At 42.3% G+C, this 16222-nt stretch overlaps 1 protein-coding gene across 4 annotated transcripts in view; it reads right to left on the bottom strand.

Annotated features, from left to right (window-relative positions):
- The window catches only part of LOC122667726 (DNA repair protein RadA), a 151214-nt gene that overhangs the window by 63212 nt on the left and 71780 nt on the right, over nt 1–16222 (bottom strand). For all 4 annotated transcript variants that reach the window (XM_043864121.1, XM_043864119.1, XM_043864120.1 and 1 more), the window contains 4 exons: nt 13805–13885; nt 12832–12897; nt 8653–8808; nt 7550–7627 (listed from right to left, as the gene is read on the bottom strand). In XM_043864121.1, coding sequence (XP_043720056.1) covers nt 7550–7627; nt 8653–8808; nt 12832–12897; nt 13805–13885 — 381 coding nt within the window. The remainder of the gene's footprint in view (nt 1–7549; nt 7628–8652; nt 8809–12831; nt 12898–13804; nt 13886–16222) is intronic.

The following is a 16222-nucleotide window of genomic DNA, read 5'->3' on the forward strand; positions in this document are numbered from 1 at the left end:
GCTTGGAAGGCCCTCCATGTCCTTCTTTTTTAGCTTAGATGGCTCACCTAATTTCAGTCTTGAGTTTGGGTTTCCTCTTGGAACCAAATGGTTTATCCTAAGCTATGTTTTTGGGACTCCATTAATGTATTACAGTCCTATAAAGACCTCTATTTGACCTCTTGCTGAATCTATTTGATTCTAAAGCTTCAACCACCAAAGGAACCCCAAATCTGGACTTGGAGTAGTTGACTCCTTTAAACCCCCCTTAAATCTTTGGATGTTGGGTATTTCTAAGACACAAATAGACTCCAAGACACCCCCTCCCTAGTCCCTTGAGGCTTAGAGAACCAAATGGGACAACCCTGGGCTTTTAAAGACCTTGAAATCGCACCTGGGTTGCATCGGAGGCAGAGTCTGCGTGAGTCCGATGTTGCCTCCGATGTGGTCTGAGCCTGCAGGAAAAGTCGGACTCAAGGTCGGAGGCAAGACTACGTGAGTCCGATGTTGCCTCCGATGTGGCCAGAGCCTGCAGGGAAGGTCGGACTCAAGGTCGGAGGCAAGCCTGCTGAGTCCGACGTTGCCTCCAATGTGGCCTGAGCCTGCAGGGAAGGTCGGACTCAAGGTCGGAGGCAAGCCTGCTGAGTCCGACGTTGCCTTCGATGTGGTCAAAGCCTGCAGTGAAGGTCGGACTCTAGGTCGGAGGCAAGCCTGCTGAGTCCGACGTTGCCTCCGACGCAGTTTTCAAGGCTTATAACTTATGTAAACTGTGGGGTTTCTCTAACAGGCCTCCCCTACACTGTCTCACACTCTTATTCACTTCCATAGGCGCCAACATATGTGCAATGGAGTGATTTTGAGCGGGTATCGTTACGCTTATACAAATTCTATTTTAAGTAATTAGTGAGTGGGTTTGGGTGACTGTCTGAGCTTGTTTACTATTGCTTATTCATGCATTTATGAATTATATTGTGACATTATCATTCAAGCATGATTGTATATTTGCATTTATTCTTATTCGATGATGATGATGATGATGATTAGGATGATATGGATTTGTGTTGGGTTACGGTGCCAGGAAGTACTGGCACCGGAACCCCCAGATTACGTGGAATTGTATATTGCATCTCATTCTTGCCTGTATGCGACTATGCGTCGTGTTGCGCTGGTACCTGGGTGTTAGATGGAATGGGACGTTGACACACCCGGATGTACCTCTCAACACGATAGGATTCATGTAGTATATCTGTGGTTAGGCTCAGTTCCCTATGCTACGACCCTTACCAACAGGGGTTTAGGTGTTGGGTAGCCAGAGCACCTGCTGCCTGTGGAGAGTTAGAGAGGCCAGGCCAGGGGTAGTAATGGTTATCGGGGTCTGCCTCTGGGTGGTGATGGTTACGATCGGCGAGGGCTCCATAGTAATAATTAAGGTTGCATTGTGGTGAGAATGGAAGGATCCACAGTGTCTTCCCGAGTTATTGCAGTAGCATATACCCATTAACTTAGCATTGTGTGTTAGGTGGTAAATGAATTAATAATGGCATGCACCATGGACTATTTGTGATTGTGTGATTATGCATCCCCTTTTCTCTCCCACTAGCTCGGTGGAGCTAACCCCCGTGTACACATTATTTTTAGATTTTGATGCAGATGATTACTGTGGAGCCAAAGACCGTGACTGAGGATCATGGCGATGGTTGCCCATGATGATTGTACCTACGGGCTGTACTGTTACTTGGGATCGTTCCCGTTTTGTTATTGTTGAGAGCCTTGTGCTTTGTATAAACTTTTATGTTTTACCTTTTTGGTAGCTACTTGATGGTCATAGGAATTTTGTAACTATGTTACTTATTATCATTAACCAATGAACATCTTATAATTATTTCATTTACGCTTCCGCAAACTCTGACCTATCTTGGAATGTAATATTTCTTTGTTTTTCGCACTCTGATATTATTATATTTTAATATTGATTTATGACTGTGAGTTGGTCACTGCATCGAGATCCTGGCGGTGAGGTGGGATGACGCGTGTCACCCCAATCATACCCTGATATTGTACTTTATCCCTTGTCGGGATAGGGGTGTGACAAGCGTAACCCTAACAAGTACTGTCTCTTCCACAAGGAGAATGGGCATGATACAGAGGACTGCTACCAACTCAAGAGGGAGATAGAAGGCCTTGTGAAAGCAGGGAGTTTGAATAAGTACATTAGAGAAAGATGTGATGGCCATTCGAGTCAGGGTGATAGGGGCAGTGACCAAGACAGAGAAGGACCCAAATGAGAAGAAAGGAGAACAGATCGGGACCGCCCAAAAGAGCAGAGAGATGCAACAGAGCCTAGTAGCACCAAGGGAGCCCCCATCCTCACCATACTAGGAGGGTCGGGGCAGGAGTCCACCAGGAAGGCCAAAGCCCATGCCCGATTTGTGGGAGTTACAGAGAAGCCAAGCAAGATAGCCAAGACCGAGGCGGTGATTTCCTTCTCGGATGAAGACCTGGAAGGACTAAGCTTCCCACATGAGGATGCTCTGGTGGTACAGGTGGAGGTAGCCAACCGACCTGTATACAGGGTACTGATAGACACAGGGGCATCTATAGACGTGCTCTCCTTGGACACCTACCAATAGTTCGGGTTCGGGGACGATCAGCTCAAGCCGGAACCTACCTACCTCCATAGATTCTCAAGCACGACTGCCTCCATCAGAGGCACCATAGAGTTACCAGTCACCTTCGGAACACACCCTCAGCAAGTGACGATCATGGTGAACTTCATGGTTGTCAAGTCCGTGGTGTCATTCAACGGCCTCCTAGGGCGACCATCCCTGATAGCCCTCAGAGGAGTCGTATCACCACTCCACCTGAAGATGAAGTTCCCTACCGATAATGGGGTAGGTGAGGTCCGAGGAGATCAGAAGAAAGTAAGGGAGTGCTATGCAACCTTTATAAAGAAGAACAATGGCAACACCCGAGGAATGGCACTCTGCCTAGAGAACCTGGTCAGCGACCAGAGAGATGAACTGACAGAGAGGAGAGGTAGACCAGTGGAGGACCTTGTCCCATGGCCACTCAGCAAGGATGACCCCTCCAAGGTTGTGCAGATAGGCTCACTATTGAGCGACGAGCAGAAGAACGACCTTGGGTACCTCCTCCAAGCCAACATGGATGTCTTCGCATGGTCGACCTCTGACATGCCAGGCATACCACGCTCCATAGCAGAGAACCGGTTGCACATTGATCCAACCAGGAAGCCCGTCCAGCAGAAGAGGCGTAACTTCGCCCTCGACCGACAAGCAGCCATCAAAGAAGAGGTAGGAAATTGAGCCAATCGGGGTTTGTCCAGAAAGAGAAGTTCCCCACCTGGCTCGCGAACGTGGTCATGGTACCTAAGCCTAATGAAAAGTGGAGGATGTGCGTCGACTACACCGACCTGAACAAAGCATGCCCGAAGGATGAGCACCCCCTGCCCAGGATCGACTTACTGATCGATGCTACCGCCGGCCATGAGATGTTGAGCTTCATGGACGCCTACTCAGGGTATAACCAGATCCTTATGCATGAGGACGATGAGCCCTACACGGCATTTCGGACGGACCAAGAGAACTATTGCTACCGTGTCATGCCATTCGGGCTAAAGAATGCAGGGGCCACTTACCAGAGGATGGTCTACAATATGTTCGAGGAATAAGTTGGGCACAACATGGAGGTGTACGTCGATGACATGCTCGTGAAAAGCGTCCAAGCCCACCTCACCGACCTAGAGGAAGCCTTCACGGTACTGAGAAGGAACCAGATGAAGCTGAACCCCGCAAAGTGCGCCTTTGGGGTAACGTCAGGAAAATTCTTGGGGTTCATGGTCTCAGTACGAGGAATAGAAGCCAACCCGTCCAAGATCAAGGCCATCCAGGAGACGGCACCCCCTCGGATAGTCAGAGAGATATAGAGATTGAATGGAAGGGCCATTCGAGGTTCGTGTCAAGTTCGGGCAACAAGTGCCTGCCGTTCTTCAAGACATTGAAGAACCTCAGAAGTCCAAAGGACTTCACGTAGACAGAGGAGTGCCAGAAGGCGTTTGAACAACTGAAGGAGTACCTGGAGAGCCTCCCACTACTGGGGCGACCAGAACCCAACGACGACCTATAGGTCTACCTAGCCTCCACCCCGATCGCCGTAAGCGCAGTACTCCTAAAAGAGGAAGGCAAGGTCCAGAGACCTATCTACTATGTCAGCCATATTCTGATTGACGTAGAGACCAGGTACACCAGGATCGAGAAGGTAGCCTACGCACTAGTGGTAGCAGCCAGGAAGCTACGACCATATTTCCAAGCCCATACCATCAGGGTCCTCACTGACTTACCTCTAAAGAAGGTGCTACATAAGTCAGACGTCGCTGGGCGACTGGTGGCCTGGGCGGTAGAGCTCATGATTCTGTCCAAACTTCATCTGGACAATCTCACCCTCTTCAGGTATGGTCTTTGTTGTGGAAATAAAAAATGCATCCTAAGTTTTAGGGTTTTTTTTTATTTTTTTTATTTTTTAACCCGAACTTCCCTGAGACCCGGGCCAGCCCCAAAGTTTTATTAATTCAGAAAAGAATAACGAATACAGGGAGGGACATTCCGCCATACCCCAGCCCAATAAGCCAACAGGCTCATAAAACCAAAAAATCCGAACCAGACAGCCCTTACAGCAAGCCAAAAAGTGGGGCTATACTCTAAGGATAGGCAGGCCCTCTCTATCCTCCCTAATAATACAATGAAACCCTTCCACTGGTATGTTCCCCTACTGAAAACTAATAGAAGACCTAGTGTCACAAGCCCACTTGGCCAAACAATCAGCAGCCCTGTTACTCTCCCGGAAGGCATAAGCCCCAGAGGCCCTCGTCTCTTCGACAAGCTCTAGAATCTCATGAAACAAGTACCACCCTTGCCACAGCCTACACCTCTTAAGGTTTACTTGTCTAACCGTGGTGGCCGAATCTGAATATACAATCAAGTCTTTGTAACCCAGCTCCTGGCATAATCATAGACCATCCCTTAAGGGTCTCAGTTCAGCAATAGAGTTGGTGCATCTCCCGTAAAAGTGTGAGAACGCTGCTAGGACCGCTCCAGCCGTGTCCCGAATAACACCTCCCCTCCCCCCCCCCCCCGGTCTCCAGGGTTGCTCCGACAGGCCCCATCCACATTAAGCTTGACCGTAGAGAAAGGGGGGCACCAATAAACAGGGACGGGGCGAACGACCTTGGCTGGCAGCGCCACAAGGTCGAAACACTGCAGAATCAGTCCGTCCCGCGTAGACCCACATCTTTCAATCTTAGTAGGTAATGGAAGCTCTCTTACCCAGCTTTTAATGCGTCCAATAATCGTGAGAGCAGTCCGTCTGGGTTCCCCATGCTTTCTATTGTTTCTTTCTTTCCAGAGCTCCCAAACAATCAGCACGGGTAACAGACCTGTGATAAAGTCACTGAGAAAGCGGCAGCTAGCCAACCCATGCCAAAGAGCAATCCGGCTCCTAACTTCCTAGCCGGGGAGAAGCACAACGTCAAACAAACGGGAGAAGTAACCCCACACCTTGGAGGCAGTTCCACCAATAACCAAACAATGATCTGTCGTCTCCCTCATGGGGTTCCCACAGCAGAAACACCTAGAAGCCAGCGGGATCCCCACCGACATAAGGGTAACCTCCATTGGTATCTTGCCATTCAGCAGCTGCCAAGCGAAAAATGCCACCTGCACAGGTAGAGATGGGTTCTAGATCCACTTAGCATAAGGAACAGCCGGTGCTACACTCCGGATTTCGTTCCAAACTGACTTGGTCGAAAAACAGCCATCACTTGCCGGGCCCCACACTAGGACATCTATCCTGTCAGAAATGTGAAAGTTACCTACGATGATGTCATTCCTGATAGCCTCGTCATCAATATGGTCCAACAAACCTTGCTTCCACGAGCCGTCCTCTTCCAGAGCATCCTTGACACGCAAGTCCACATCAACCAAAAGACCATTGTCCACTGCATCAATCAACGGACCAGCCCCAGACCAGTTGTCCAGCCAGAAGAAGACATGCCCTGTACCAATCAGCCACCTAGATCTCTCCAACAGCAGCCCCCTAAAGGCCAGAGCATTCCTCTAAGATTTTGAGCTCACCCCCTGAGTCTCCGCCAGAGAAACATGAAGTCCCTTGAAGAATTTGGCTCTAAAGAACTCGCTCCAGAGAGAATGATCCGCTAGGACCCTCCACAGCCCCTTAAGCCTCAGAGATAGGCCAACGTCCTCCAGCAACCTAACACCAAGGCCCCCTTCCCCCAACGGCCTGCATACCTTCTGCCAGCTAACCCAATGCTTACGCTTCCCCCAATCTGTGCTTCCCCAGAGAAAATCAGCAAAGATGTCATATATCCTCCGCAGAACAGCTCTAAGGGGATCCAACGTGGCAAGGACATGGATGGGAATGGAGGATAGAACATGCTTCAGGAGAGTGACCCATCCCCCAGCTGAGAGAAGTCTCCCCTTCCACCCTGCTACCTTCCTGCAAACTTTATCCACCAAGCCATCAAAGAAACTGATTTTAAGCCTTCCGCAGTGTAGAGGGGCGCCCAAATAGGTGATTGGCAAGGCTTTCTGCGTGAAGCCAGTGACCACCCCCACCATCCTAGCTAGGGCCAGTGAGGCTTTAGCCCCAACCAGTCAAAGCAGCTCTTCTGCTTGTTGACCAGCTGTCCAGAAAAACCTTCATACCTATTAAGAAAACCCATGATCTGTCTTAACGAACTCTTCAGCCCCCTGGAGAAAATAATGGTGTCGTCTGCAAACAAGCTATGAGATATCCCCGGGCACTATGTTTAAGAAACGGCAAAGCTTGTCTTTTGTTGTAAGACCTTTATTCAACAATTTCCAAAAGAAAACCCGAAAGCCAGATCATGGGAATTGGCCATGGGATATCTATACTCTCCTTTTAGACATTAAGACTTTATTTAAATGTTTCTCCAATGTGTGTTTTCTAAAACAAGACAGAGATCGAATCTCTATACCCCATAACCTAGCCCTAAAAGCTCGAAATGAAAAACTCTATCTCAACATTTCAGATGATGTAGTTTCCTTCGTTTATTTTTTTTAATAAAGTTTTTTATCATCAGAAAAAAAAAAAAAAAAAAACACATCAGGCTATTGCAGGGGGACAAATATAAATTTATATTATCGGATAACACACAAATTACCAAATAATGTAATTCTCTAGAGGCTTTATTCAGCTTCATTCAGATCAAGGAACTTATATTCCCAGTTTTAACATTCAAGCATGTATAATGCTTAATGCCTATAATTCTGCAAGAGTAGACGAAAACCATGATTGCCTTGTGCAGACACGAGCCTGTTGTGAGCAGACCTAAAATGACCAGTGGAGGACAACGGATTTTCATATAAGTTCTAAAACCAGATAGTGTATACAGAAATCACGTACACTTTTAGGAATTTTCATGAATTTAGACTTTATGAAAAAAGATGATAACAACATATCAAGACATGCTCAAGATTGGAAACACTTATGAAGCCTTATCTAAACAATCACTCACTGCAATAATCATGTCAGCTCTACTCGATTCGAGACCATTCACATGCCTTGCAGCTGATGAGCTAGATAGACACAGAGCCTGCCCAAAAGTTCTGCTCCTTATTCAAATGTGATTATCAAAAGAATAAAGAATATGAAAGAAGACAATAATGAGTCAAAATTATCGAAGTTATACAAAAATAAATCAATCATAAATGCAATGTTCTGTTCTAAGTTGACATGCTTGGCACTCCCACTAGAAAATAATCTGATGCCAGTTATTGACTTGGACAGAAGTAAAGAACTTTTTTTTTTCCATACACAAAATTCAAGACACTAATTCCTCAAAAAACACTCCAAAGTCCAAATTTATAAATTAACTCTCCAATGAGACTATTTATGGAGGGATGAATCAAGAATCAGAAGGTAAACAAGTAAACTGGACAATGGGAACATAAGTGTGCAATTTAGCTATGACTAGAAATGAGAGACTAGTTACGACTGAATTCAATCATCCATAAGGTTAAAAAACAAGTTTCCGGTGATCTTTCCATAATAGAGAAGAGTGGATGGTCAGCATACCGATAAAATAGGCAATACTTTACAAAAAAGCTGTAAGAGCAGCCATGCTATATAGACTAGAATGCTGGAGAATCAAGCAACAACACAAACAACAAATTAACTGAGCTCAGATTAGGACGTCAACCCTGATGATAGCTGATATGAACAAGTTGTTGACATAAACTAGGAAAATTAATTACAGCTAGATTAGCTTGTAGAAACATAGGGCTATCTTAGTTGATAAGATGACGGAAGTAGAGCACAATAGCATGAGCATGGGCAGTGAGCGGACATGCGAAAGGCCAAGAAGAGATGGTTCAACGAAATTTAAATAAATATATAGGCTTAAATAGAGTGGGATGGTGGCTCATGAATCACATAGCTAACTCCAAATACTTGGGATAGCTCTTTGTTGAGCTGTATTTTACAAAATGTCATGAAATCTATCCATCCCTAATTATACGATCAATGAGGTAAGAACTGATCCACAACAAACAGTACTTTTAGCCAAGGTAGGTAGATGGTAACAAGTGATCAAGATGCATTGATATGTAATAGGAATACCTGAACTTCAATAAGAAAAGTTCGGGACCCATCAACAATGACAGCAACTGCAAGTCCAGCTAAAACCTCTGAATTGAAGTGTTGTTCACTTAAGAAAATCTCACTGGGATTTGAAACTGCTTGAAGGCCCGACTGTGTCATTTCAAATACTCCAAGCTGAAAGGAGGGCAACAAATATCAGTAAATAAAGACTAAACTAATTTTGTTATTGATCAGTAAATTTCACTGGGCTTTGACACTAAACATTTTTTCCGTTGATAGGCAGAGGGTAAATTATACTAATGAAAAATAAGAAGCATACAGTTACAGCAGTATATCTTATACTATGCTTTACAAAAACAACAAAAGCACTGTACAGAGTCAGAAAATATGTATGGAATTTCATGGGAGAACAAATCAAAATTTTATCAGAAACATGATACACTTGAATAAGAGACATTCTAAGCCATGCAAGCTATGCAGCACCCATCATGATCGACAAAAATTTGTACTAAGAAAAGGGAACTATTTCCATAATTTCTGATTCTATTCACACATAGGCTGCTGCAATACCCTAGGAAGGCCTTCCTCCACAGCTCCCAACTACTTTTTCCATCTGGTAAGGTAATGTGGAAATCCCAAAATCATTGGCTAGATAAGGTACAGTCTGGAATTTTCTATTCTATTTTCAACCATTTTTCAGTGGTTTCATGCTTTCAACCAATTTTCAAAAGATCTTTACAGCTATAATTTGCCTCAATTATATATAAACCTGTTGCATTAAGTGACCAGGCTATTAGAGAAGATTGGTCATTGCAAGTAAACTAATCACAAGAACATAAGCATGGATATGAGTGTCAAAGCCCAGACCGCACCGGTTAAACAGGCCTGGACCAACCGGAGAAAAAAAATGAAACCGGACTGACTGTTTAATAAATGGTCTGGTGACGATTTGAAGTTATGTTTTTTTAATGGGTCAGGTCATTTCTCAGTCTAACCCCAGACCGATCGAGTTAAAGAAAAACCGACCATAACCCACCATACCCTGTATCCCTTATACAACCCATCTCCCTTTAATCCTTTTTCCCCATCCGATGTGGGACTAAGTAGAGGAGTTCATACCAAAGACGTTAATGCCAAGCGGCAGGTTCTCATTCCTGGAACTGACAAAGACAAAAGGATTGCTCTGGGTGCTTCTTCTGGAACACCCCAATCTTCTGACAGTGGTCTGGATCACTGGCCCAGATGGATTGGTTAGAAACCCCCACTGCCCACATCTACAAGATCAAAGTCCCAAGTTTCCTCCAATTCTCCTAATTCTGCCTTCCACTATTTGACGTTGTGGGTTTTCATGCGTTTTGTTCGTTTCGATTGAATTTAACAATTCTGTTCAAGTAGGATTCGGGAAGGATGACATAGAGGTTCAGGTCGAAGATGAGAATGTTCTACAGATAATAGAAGAGGGTAAAGAGGAATCTGTCGAGAAAGATACAGTTTGGCACATGCCACATCACTGAGAGGGGGAGGGAGAGTTCGCTCGAGAAATTGGTTGCCAGAGAGTGTGAAGGAAATATGGACAAATCAAGACGCAATGTCTGATAAGCTGTGCAGAGCTAGACTTCTCTTCCCTTACCATTTTCAATGGGATTTCTGTTTTCCAATGCTTTAAGAATGTACCTCATAAGTGGATGCTTGGATACCTTGCAGCTAAGACATGACTTTGCCACGATAGACATTGCCCATACCTCCTCCAGCAGGTCATCATCTACCATGAGAGATGGATCCACAATCTTTGTTACCAATCCTTTCTCATCAATACTAATATAAGGCAGTGATGCAGTTACATATGCTGGGTTGGACCAGCTTGACCCAGCCTGGAAACCCAGGCCGAGAAGAACCAGGACCAAACCTGGGTTTTGGTCCAATAGGGGTTTGTTTACTTGTTTAGAGGTTATTTTTGTCAATTTCTATTTATTATAATTATTTTTTTTCCGTTATCACTCGTTGAGTTGAGTTTGATTCAAACTATACCTCCAAAATAGAGTATAACTAGACATGGCAGGTTTGAGTCTCTTTAAATATATGCCTGTAGTTCATTGAAAGACAGCTTTGAACGAAAAATTGATAGAGTACAATTAGAAATGGTTTAAGTCTCTTTAAATATATGCTTGTAGTCCATGGAAAGACAGATTTGAATGAAAATTTTATTTGACCTTATTGGCTGCTGCGAGAGCTTGAAACCAGGATTGACTGTTGGTTCTTCCTCCTACTTGGTTATTCCTATTATTCTGAATCCTCCTCCTTCTCAGGTCTGTTGACTTCCTTAGTCCTTTCCTTGTTCTTATTCTTTGTTCTTTATTTTCTTCTTTCCTAATTCTCTATTATAACCATTGCTAACCCAAGCACAGGTTCTGTTCTGAGCGGTACTTAAAGCCCAAGTATATTGGTTCAATCCCCAACGACCCGATACATTTCACCTTGAGATTGTGTGAAGGTTATACTCCTAAGGGCAACTTAATCTGTGCAGTTGAGGCCATAAGAATCTTCCTTGGAAGAGAAACAAATCCTCGTTTGGGACTGTTTCTAAAACTAACGTCAGTCCTAGTGTCAGTCATTAAAATTAGTCTTTTGTCCATTCTTTGGGGTGCTTGTTGAATCAATTCAATAGACCTAAGAGCTACTAACCACCACCTGAATTTCAGGTTGATCGGTGGTATATTGAGGGGATTCTTTCTTTCGAATCAGACTCGGGTTTTCTGCCTTTGCTGGTCATTCGTGAGGTTGAAGAAGACATTAAGTCCTCATATTTAAGAGTAGGTCCAATTTCTTTGGCAAGGATCCATGTATCCGACTCCATTTAGGTAGGATATTGCTGAGTTGCTGCTGTCGCTGTCGTGCCCTTTTCTTTTACTTTTATTTTTATTATTTCATCTTTGCAAGGATCCATGTAACCGACCCCATTTAGTTTGGAAAAGGCTGAGTTGTTGTAGTTTCTGTCCAATTTCTTTGACAATTAATCATAGAGATTCATAAGCCCTTTCCCTTCATAAGTTAATTTTGTTTTATCCCATACTTTGTTATAATTCCATAAACGAGCTCCTCTTCTAAGTTTCATGCCCATTCTGCCCCGGCTCTTGTGATATTTTTCATTCTTGTGGAACCATAGAATCCCAAAAAATATGGTTTTGATCTGGGAACTAGGTAGTGTTGGCTTTAGATCCATGGATGTTCCATGGAACATTGTACCGTGGAATCATGTCTAATAGCTTTTAGTTGTAGCTAGTTGTTATGTCTCTTTAGTTGTTTCCTTTCATAATCAGACTTAGGTAGTTATTTGTTTCTAATGTAATTAGTCTTACTTGGTCTTCCGCTCTTAGTGGGTAGGTTATTGGTTAATATAAAGGAGATAGCTAGTCACGATAGACTATCTACTCCATCGTGTTCTAGCTCACAAACACTCTCGGTTTATCTCTCTCCACTCTTCAGTTTTTCTTCTTCTTCTTCTCTTCACTGCTGTTTCTGTCTCGGTTCATCTGTCTCTACTCTTCAGTTCTTTCCTTCTTCTACTCTTCACTGCTGTTTCTTTAAGCTTTGACACAATGGAATAGATAGTCAAACATGACTATTTACTAGCTGTCTCCTTTATATTAACCAATAACCAACCCTTAGTAGAGATCGCACTAAGAGCGTAAGACCAAGTAAGACTAATTACAATAGAAACAAATAACTTACAAAAGAAAACAACTAAAGGGACATAACAACTAACTACAACTAAGTTATTCGACATGATCCCACAGTATATTGTTCCATGGAATACTACCCCAAGATACACACTTTAACAGTTTGTAAATAAGGATCCTCGGTAAAGTTGCATTGAATTTTAATTGCTTCAAACCAATTGCATAACTGTTTAAAACTGAACTGACTGGCCAACACCGACCGGTTGAGATTGATTAATTAAACCGAGTATAGACCAATAACCGACTGACCGATTATGATTCGATTATGGTCTGGGCTTTAAATTCTGATTATATCATCAGTCAGTCCCAGTCTTGGGGTTCAAAGTCGAAGGGCCAATTAAGGCAGCCCAACTGAAAGCGCCAGTTGACGCCCCTAAGAATGGAAAAGCCCCCACCCCACCCCAACACACATACACTTATGCGCAAAAAAAATGGGTCATAGGCTCATAGCAATATGTACCTCGTCAGTGGATCCATAGCGGTTCTTCACAGATCGAAGCAACCGATGAGATGAGTGCTTCTCACCCTGGCAATACAACAATATGTAAGAGTAAGGTTGCATATAAAAATCAAAAACTAAAAAAGTTCAACACACTAGGTTTGTTATACAAGTAGCAATTGACATGAAAAAGATATCATGCAATGAATTACTCATAGTGATCCAAAAATGAAAACCATTTCACCATAGAATTTGAACTGAAATTGATACGTGGAGAACCATAGCCATGATTTATTTGTACCCTATTAGAAAATCCAATTGAAAGCAAATTTGATTTTAACAAATTATCAACTCTCTAACATTCCATTCCCTCCCCTCCCCCCCATAAAAAAATGAATGAATGATTAATGAATAAGAAACTATTAGGAAATTATTTTATTTATATTAACGACTAAATAAATAGATGGTACATAAGCTGCCGTGTGCAAACAGTGTTTAATGAAGATACAAGCCCTTAATAGAAAATCATGATGTACCCATCTTAAGACGTTGCAGATCTCCTGTATTTTCCTTTGTTTTCCCAGTAATACATTTACTACTTTCAATGCTCAAATTTTCCAAGATACTTGACATCTACATTCTCTAATGTGCAAGTGACCAACTACGCTGACAACATAAGCATTGGGATTTCTTTGACCTGGTCCAGCTTCAAAGATTTTTTTCCCCTTTTAGTTTCCTTTCAAGTTATTCAGAATTTCAGATCATCTTCCAAAGTTTAGAGCCTATCAGCCCAGAGTTTTGTCTTTTCACATGAACGTAGCATAAAAAAGATACGATTTTAACATGATTGGAATCTACAGTCGGTAGAATACCTCTACTTAAGAATAGAAAGATACCAGAATGCAGGATCATCATTAGCATAAACAATAAAGAACTGCTGCTAAAGCATACTCAGCAATGACAGTAAACAAAGTACAATGAAATGGGTACCAACTTCCATGTATAGAACAACATCAACAATGTGCTCCAAGACACGTGGTCCGGCAATATCCCCCGTCTTCGTCACATGTCCAATCTGAAAAACATGAAAACAAGCATGAGCTCCCAAAGAAGATCATTAGTTTCAAAACAAATTCAATATTGAACCAAAAAAATGCATGATCACATAGCAAAATAAAACAATTTATCTGGTAAGTATTGAATATACAAAACAAATGGTACCGTCTTCATCTGGTTAAGTATTGAATATATTAGAAACAAATGGTACAAATATTATGAGCATCAGAAGCAAATAGGAGTATGAATAATGACAATAGGAAGATTTGTCCTAGAAGTACGCTAATTCTCTACTCAATTCCAGCCTTTGCTGGTTACTAAAACCAATAACAAAACCCTGACCTTCCTAAGGTTAAGCCCTGCTTTCATCCTTTAAGAGTACCAAAACTACAAGATCCAGCATCACTGAGAAATAGGTTCAGATAAGGGCGAACCAAAGTACTCAATTACAGGTAAAGAAACTTTGTCACTTGAAACAAGCAAGGAACACACTGAAAAAAAAGACTACATAGATGAAAGAATTAATTGAAATTTGAAATTATAAAATCCAGAAAATTTCAACCAGAAAACAGAAGAAAATTGAATATCAAATTTTTAGAAGAAAAACAAAATCCCAAAAATAGAGGGACTCTGTTGGTGGGACTGGGCCTCTAGGTTCAACTGGATTCTACAATGATTTAAGAGTACTTTAACAATTGAGATTTTAAGGGAAAGAGTGTCTGATGGATTGCAGAACTACGGATAGTCAAAGTAAAACTTTCCAATGACATCCCCATCATTCAAATGTCGAAATAGGAAAAGTAAGTGTAATGTAGAGCTAGATCTTAGATAAACAACTAATGATCCAACCTAGAACACGATCTTCCAATTCTAACATCAGTACGTTACGTCATCAGTTTCCAGCAACAAAACAGCAGTAATACCCAAACAACAGGGTATTTTAATTATCACAACTCTCAACAATACCTAATAGTGTTTTAATATAAAATCCAGCCACAAGATATTTGATCAGAATCAGTTACAGGTCTATCGCAGGGCAGGAGAAAGGCTGTATGACCAGAAAGTCAACAGGTCACAGAAATAGTAACTTGACTTTTCTGATGGAGAAGATGTCCATGTCAAGTGTAGGGCATTAGGGCAGGATTGATTCCTCAAAACTATAGCCAAAACTGATTGCTAGACATAGAGATAGGACAGAGCTTCAAAATTAGTAAGTGAATAAACAAAATAGTAACTCACAGAGTACAGCCTTATCCAGCCATTGGATTAGGCTTAAATTCCCAGGAGAAAGTCCTAAGGGGGTTGACAGACCACCAAAACATGGGCAGGATCTTTTCACTAGATCTGTATTTAAAAAGGGTCAAAGTCTGCTGCAGAAATCTCCATTACCACAGCCGCAGTGTAGGGAATGTACTTCCTGGGTCAGCTTCTATTGAAACTCAGTAGAATAGTAGTCTTCAAGGAACAAACAGCAGCAACACCAGTGGTCCAACAGTGTCTCAATTCCTCCAAATACAGAGTTAGTCGCGGAACAGAAAAATAGAAACAAGTAAAGAAATAGAGGAAGAGGACAAGGGGGATATGACCAAGGCCTCCCACCTATGGCCTTGATCTGTCTCTCACAGACCTCAGAGACTCTCTCCTTCACTGTATCTCACAACCATGGTTGAAGAGTCCAAAGACTCATTACATAATATAGATGCTGCCCTACAAGTTACAAAAGGAAACAAATCCCAAAAAAGACTTGTGCATGGCAGCAAAGACTTATTACATGGAAATCAAAACTTCCTTAAATAATAATCTAGTAACTGAAATGTAATTAATGTTCGAAGAAAGCGCCACATGCGGAACTGTCCAGATGGAATTCCGGCCCCTTAAAGAAGAGAGGTCCCCTCAGGACCAAAGACTCCCTGCAAGATGTACTTCCCTTACAACCAAGGTTTAAAGTATCGGTATCGTATCGGAAAGGTGATTTTAAGAGACGTATCATATCATATCGGAGAGACGCAAGATACGCTACAGATACACATGGAAATTTTTAGGATACATGCGAAATAAAATGTTGAAGCATAAAACACCATAAATAAATCATATGTAAAATATATCATGCATAAACTATAAAGAGGAGAGTAAAGTACAATGAGACAAGTGCATTCAATTGGTTATGTATAAAAGATGAAATTTCTTACTTGTACTAATACAAAACATTCTTAGTTTAGGGAAGAAATAGGGTTTAGATACACACCTTATTGCAAAAAAAAAACCCTAGTTTGATGCAATCATTCAAGTTGCTTTTCACAAATCCAGTTTTCCATTGCAAAAAAACCGACACTAAAAATCAATATTTGAGCAAAAA

Source organism: Telopea speciosissima, chromosome 7, assembly GCF_018873765.1.
Source record: "Telopea speciosissima isolate NSW1024214 ecotype Mountain lineage chromosome 7, Tspe_v1, whole genome shotgun sequence".
In the NCBI taxonomy this organism is placed as follows: domain Eukaryota; kingdom Viridiplantae; phylum Streptophyta; class Magnoliopsida; order Proteales; family Proteaceae; genus Telopea; species Telopea speciosissima.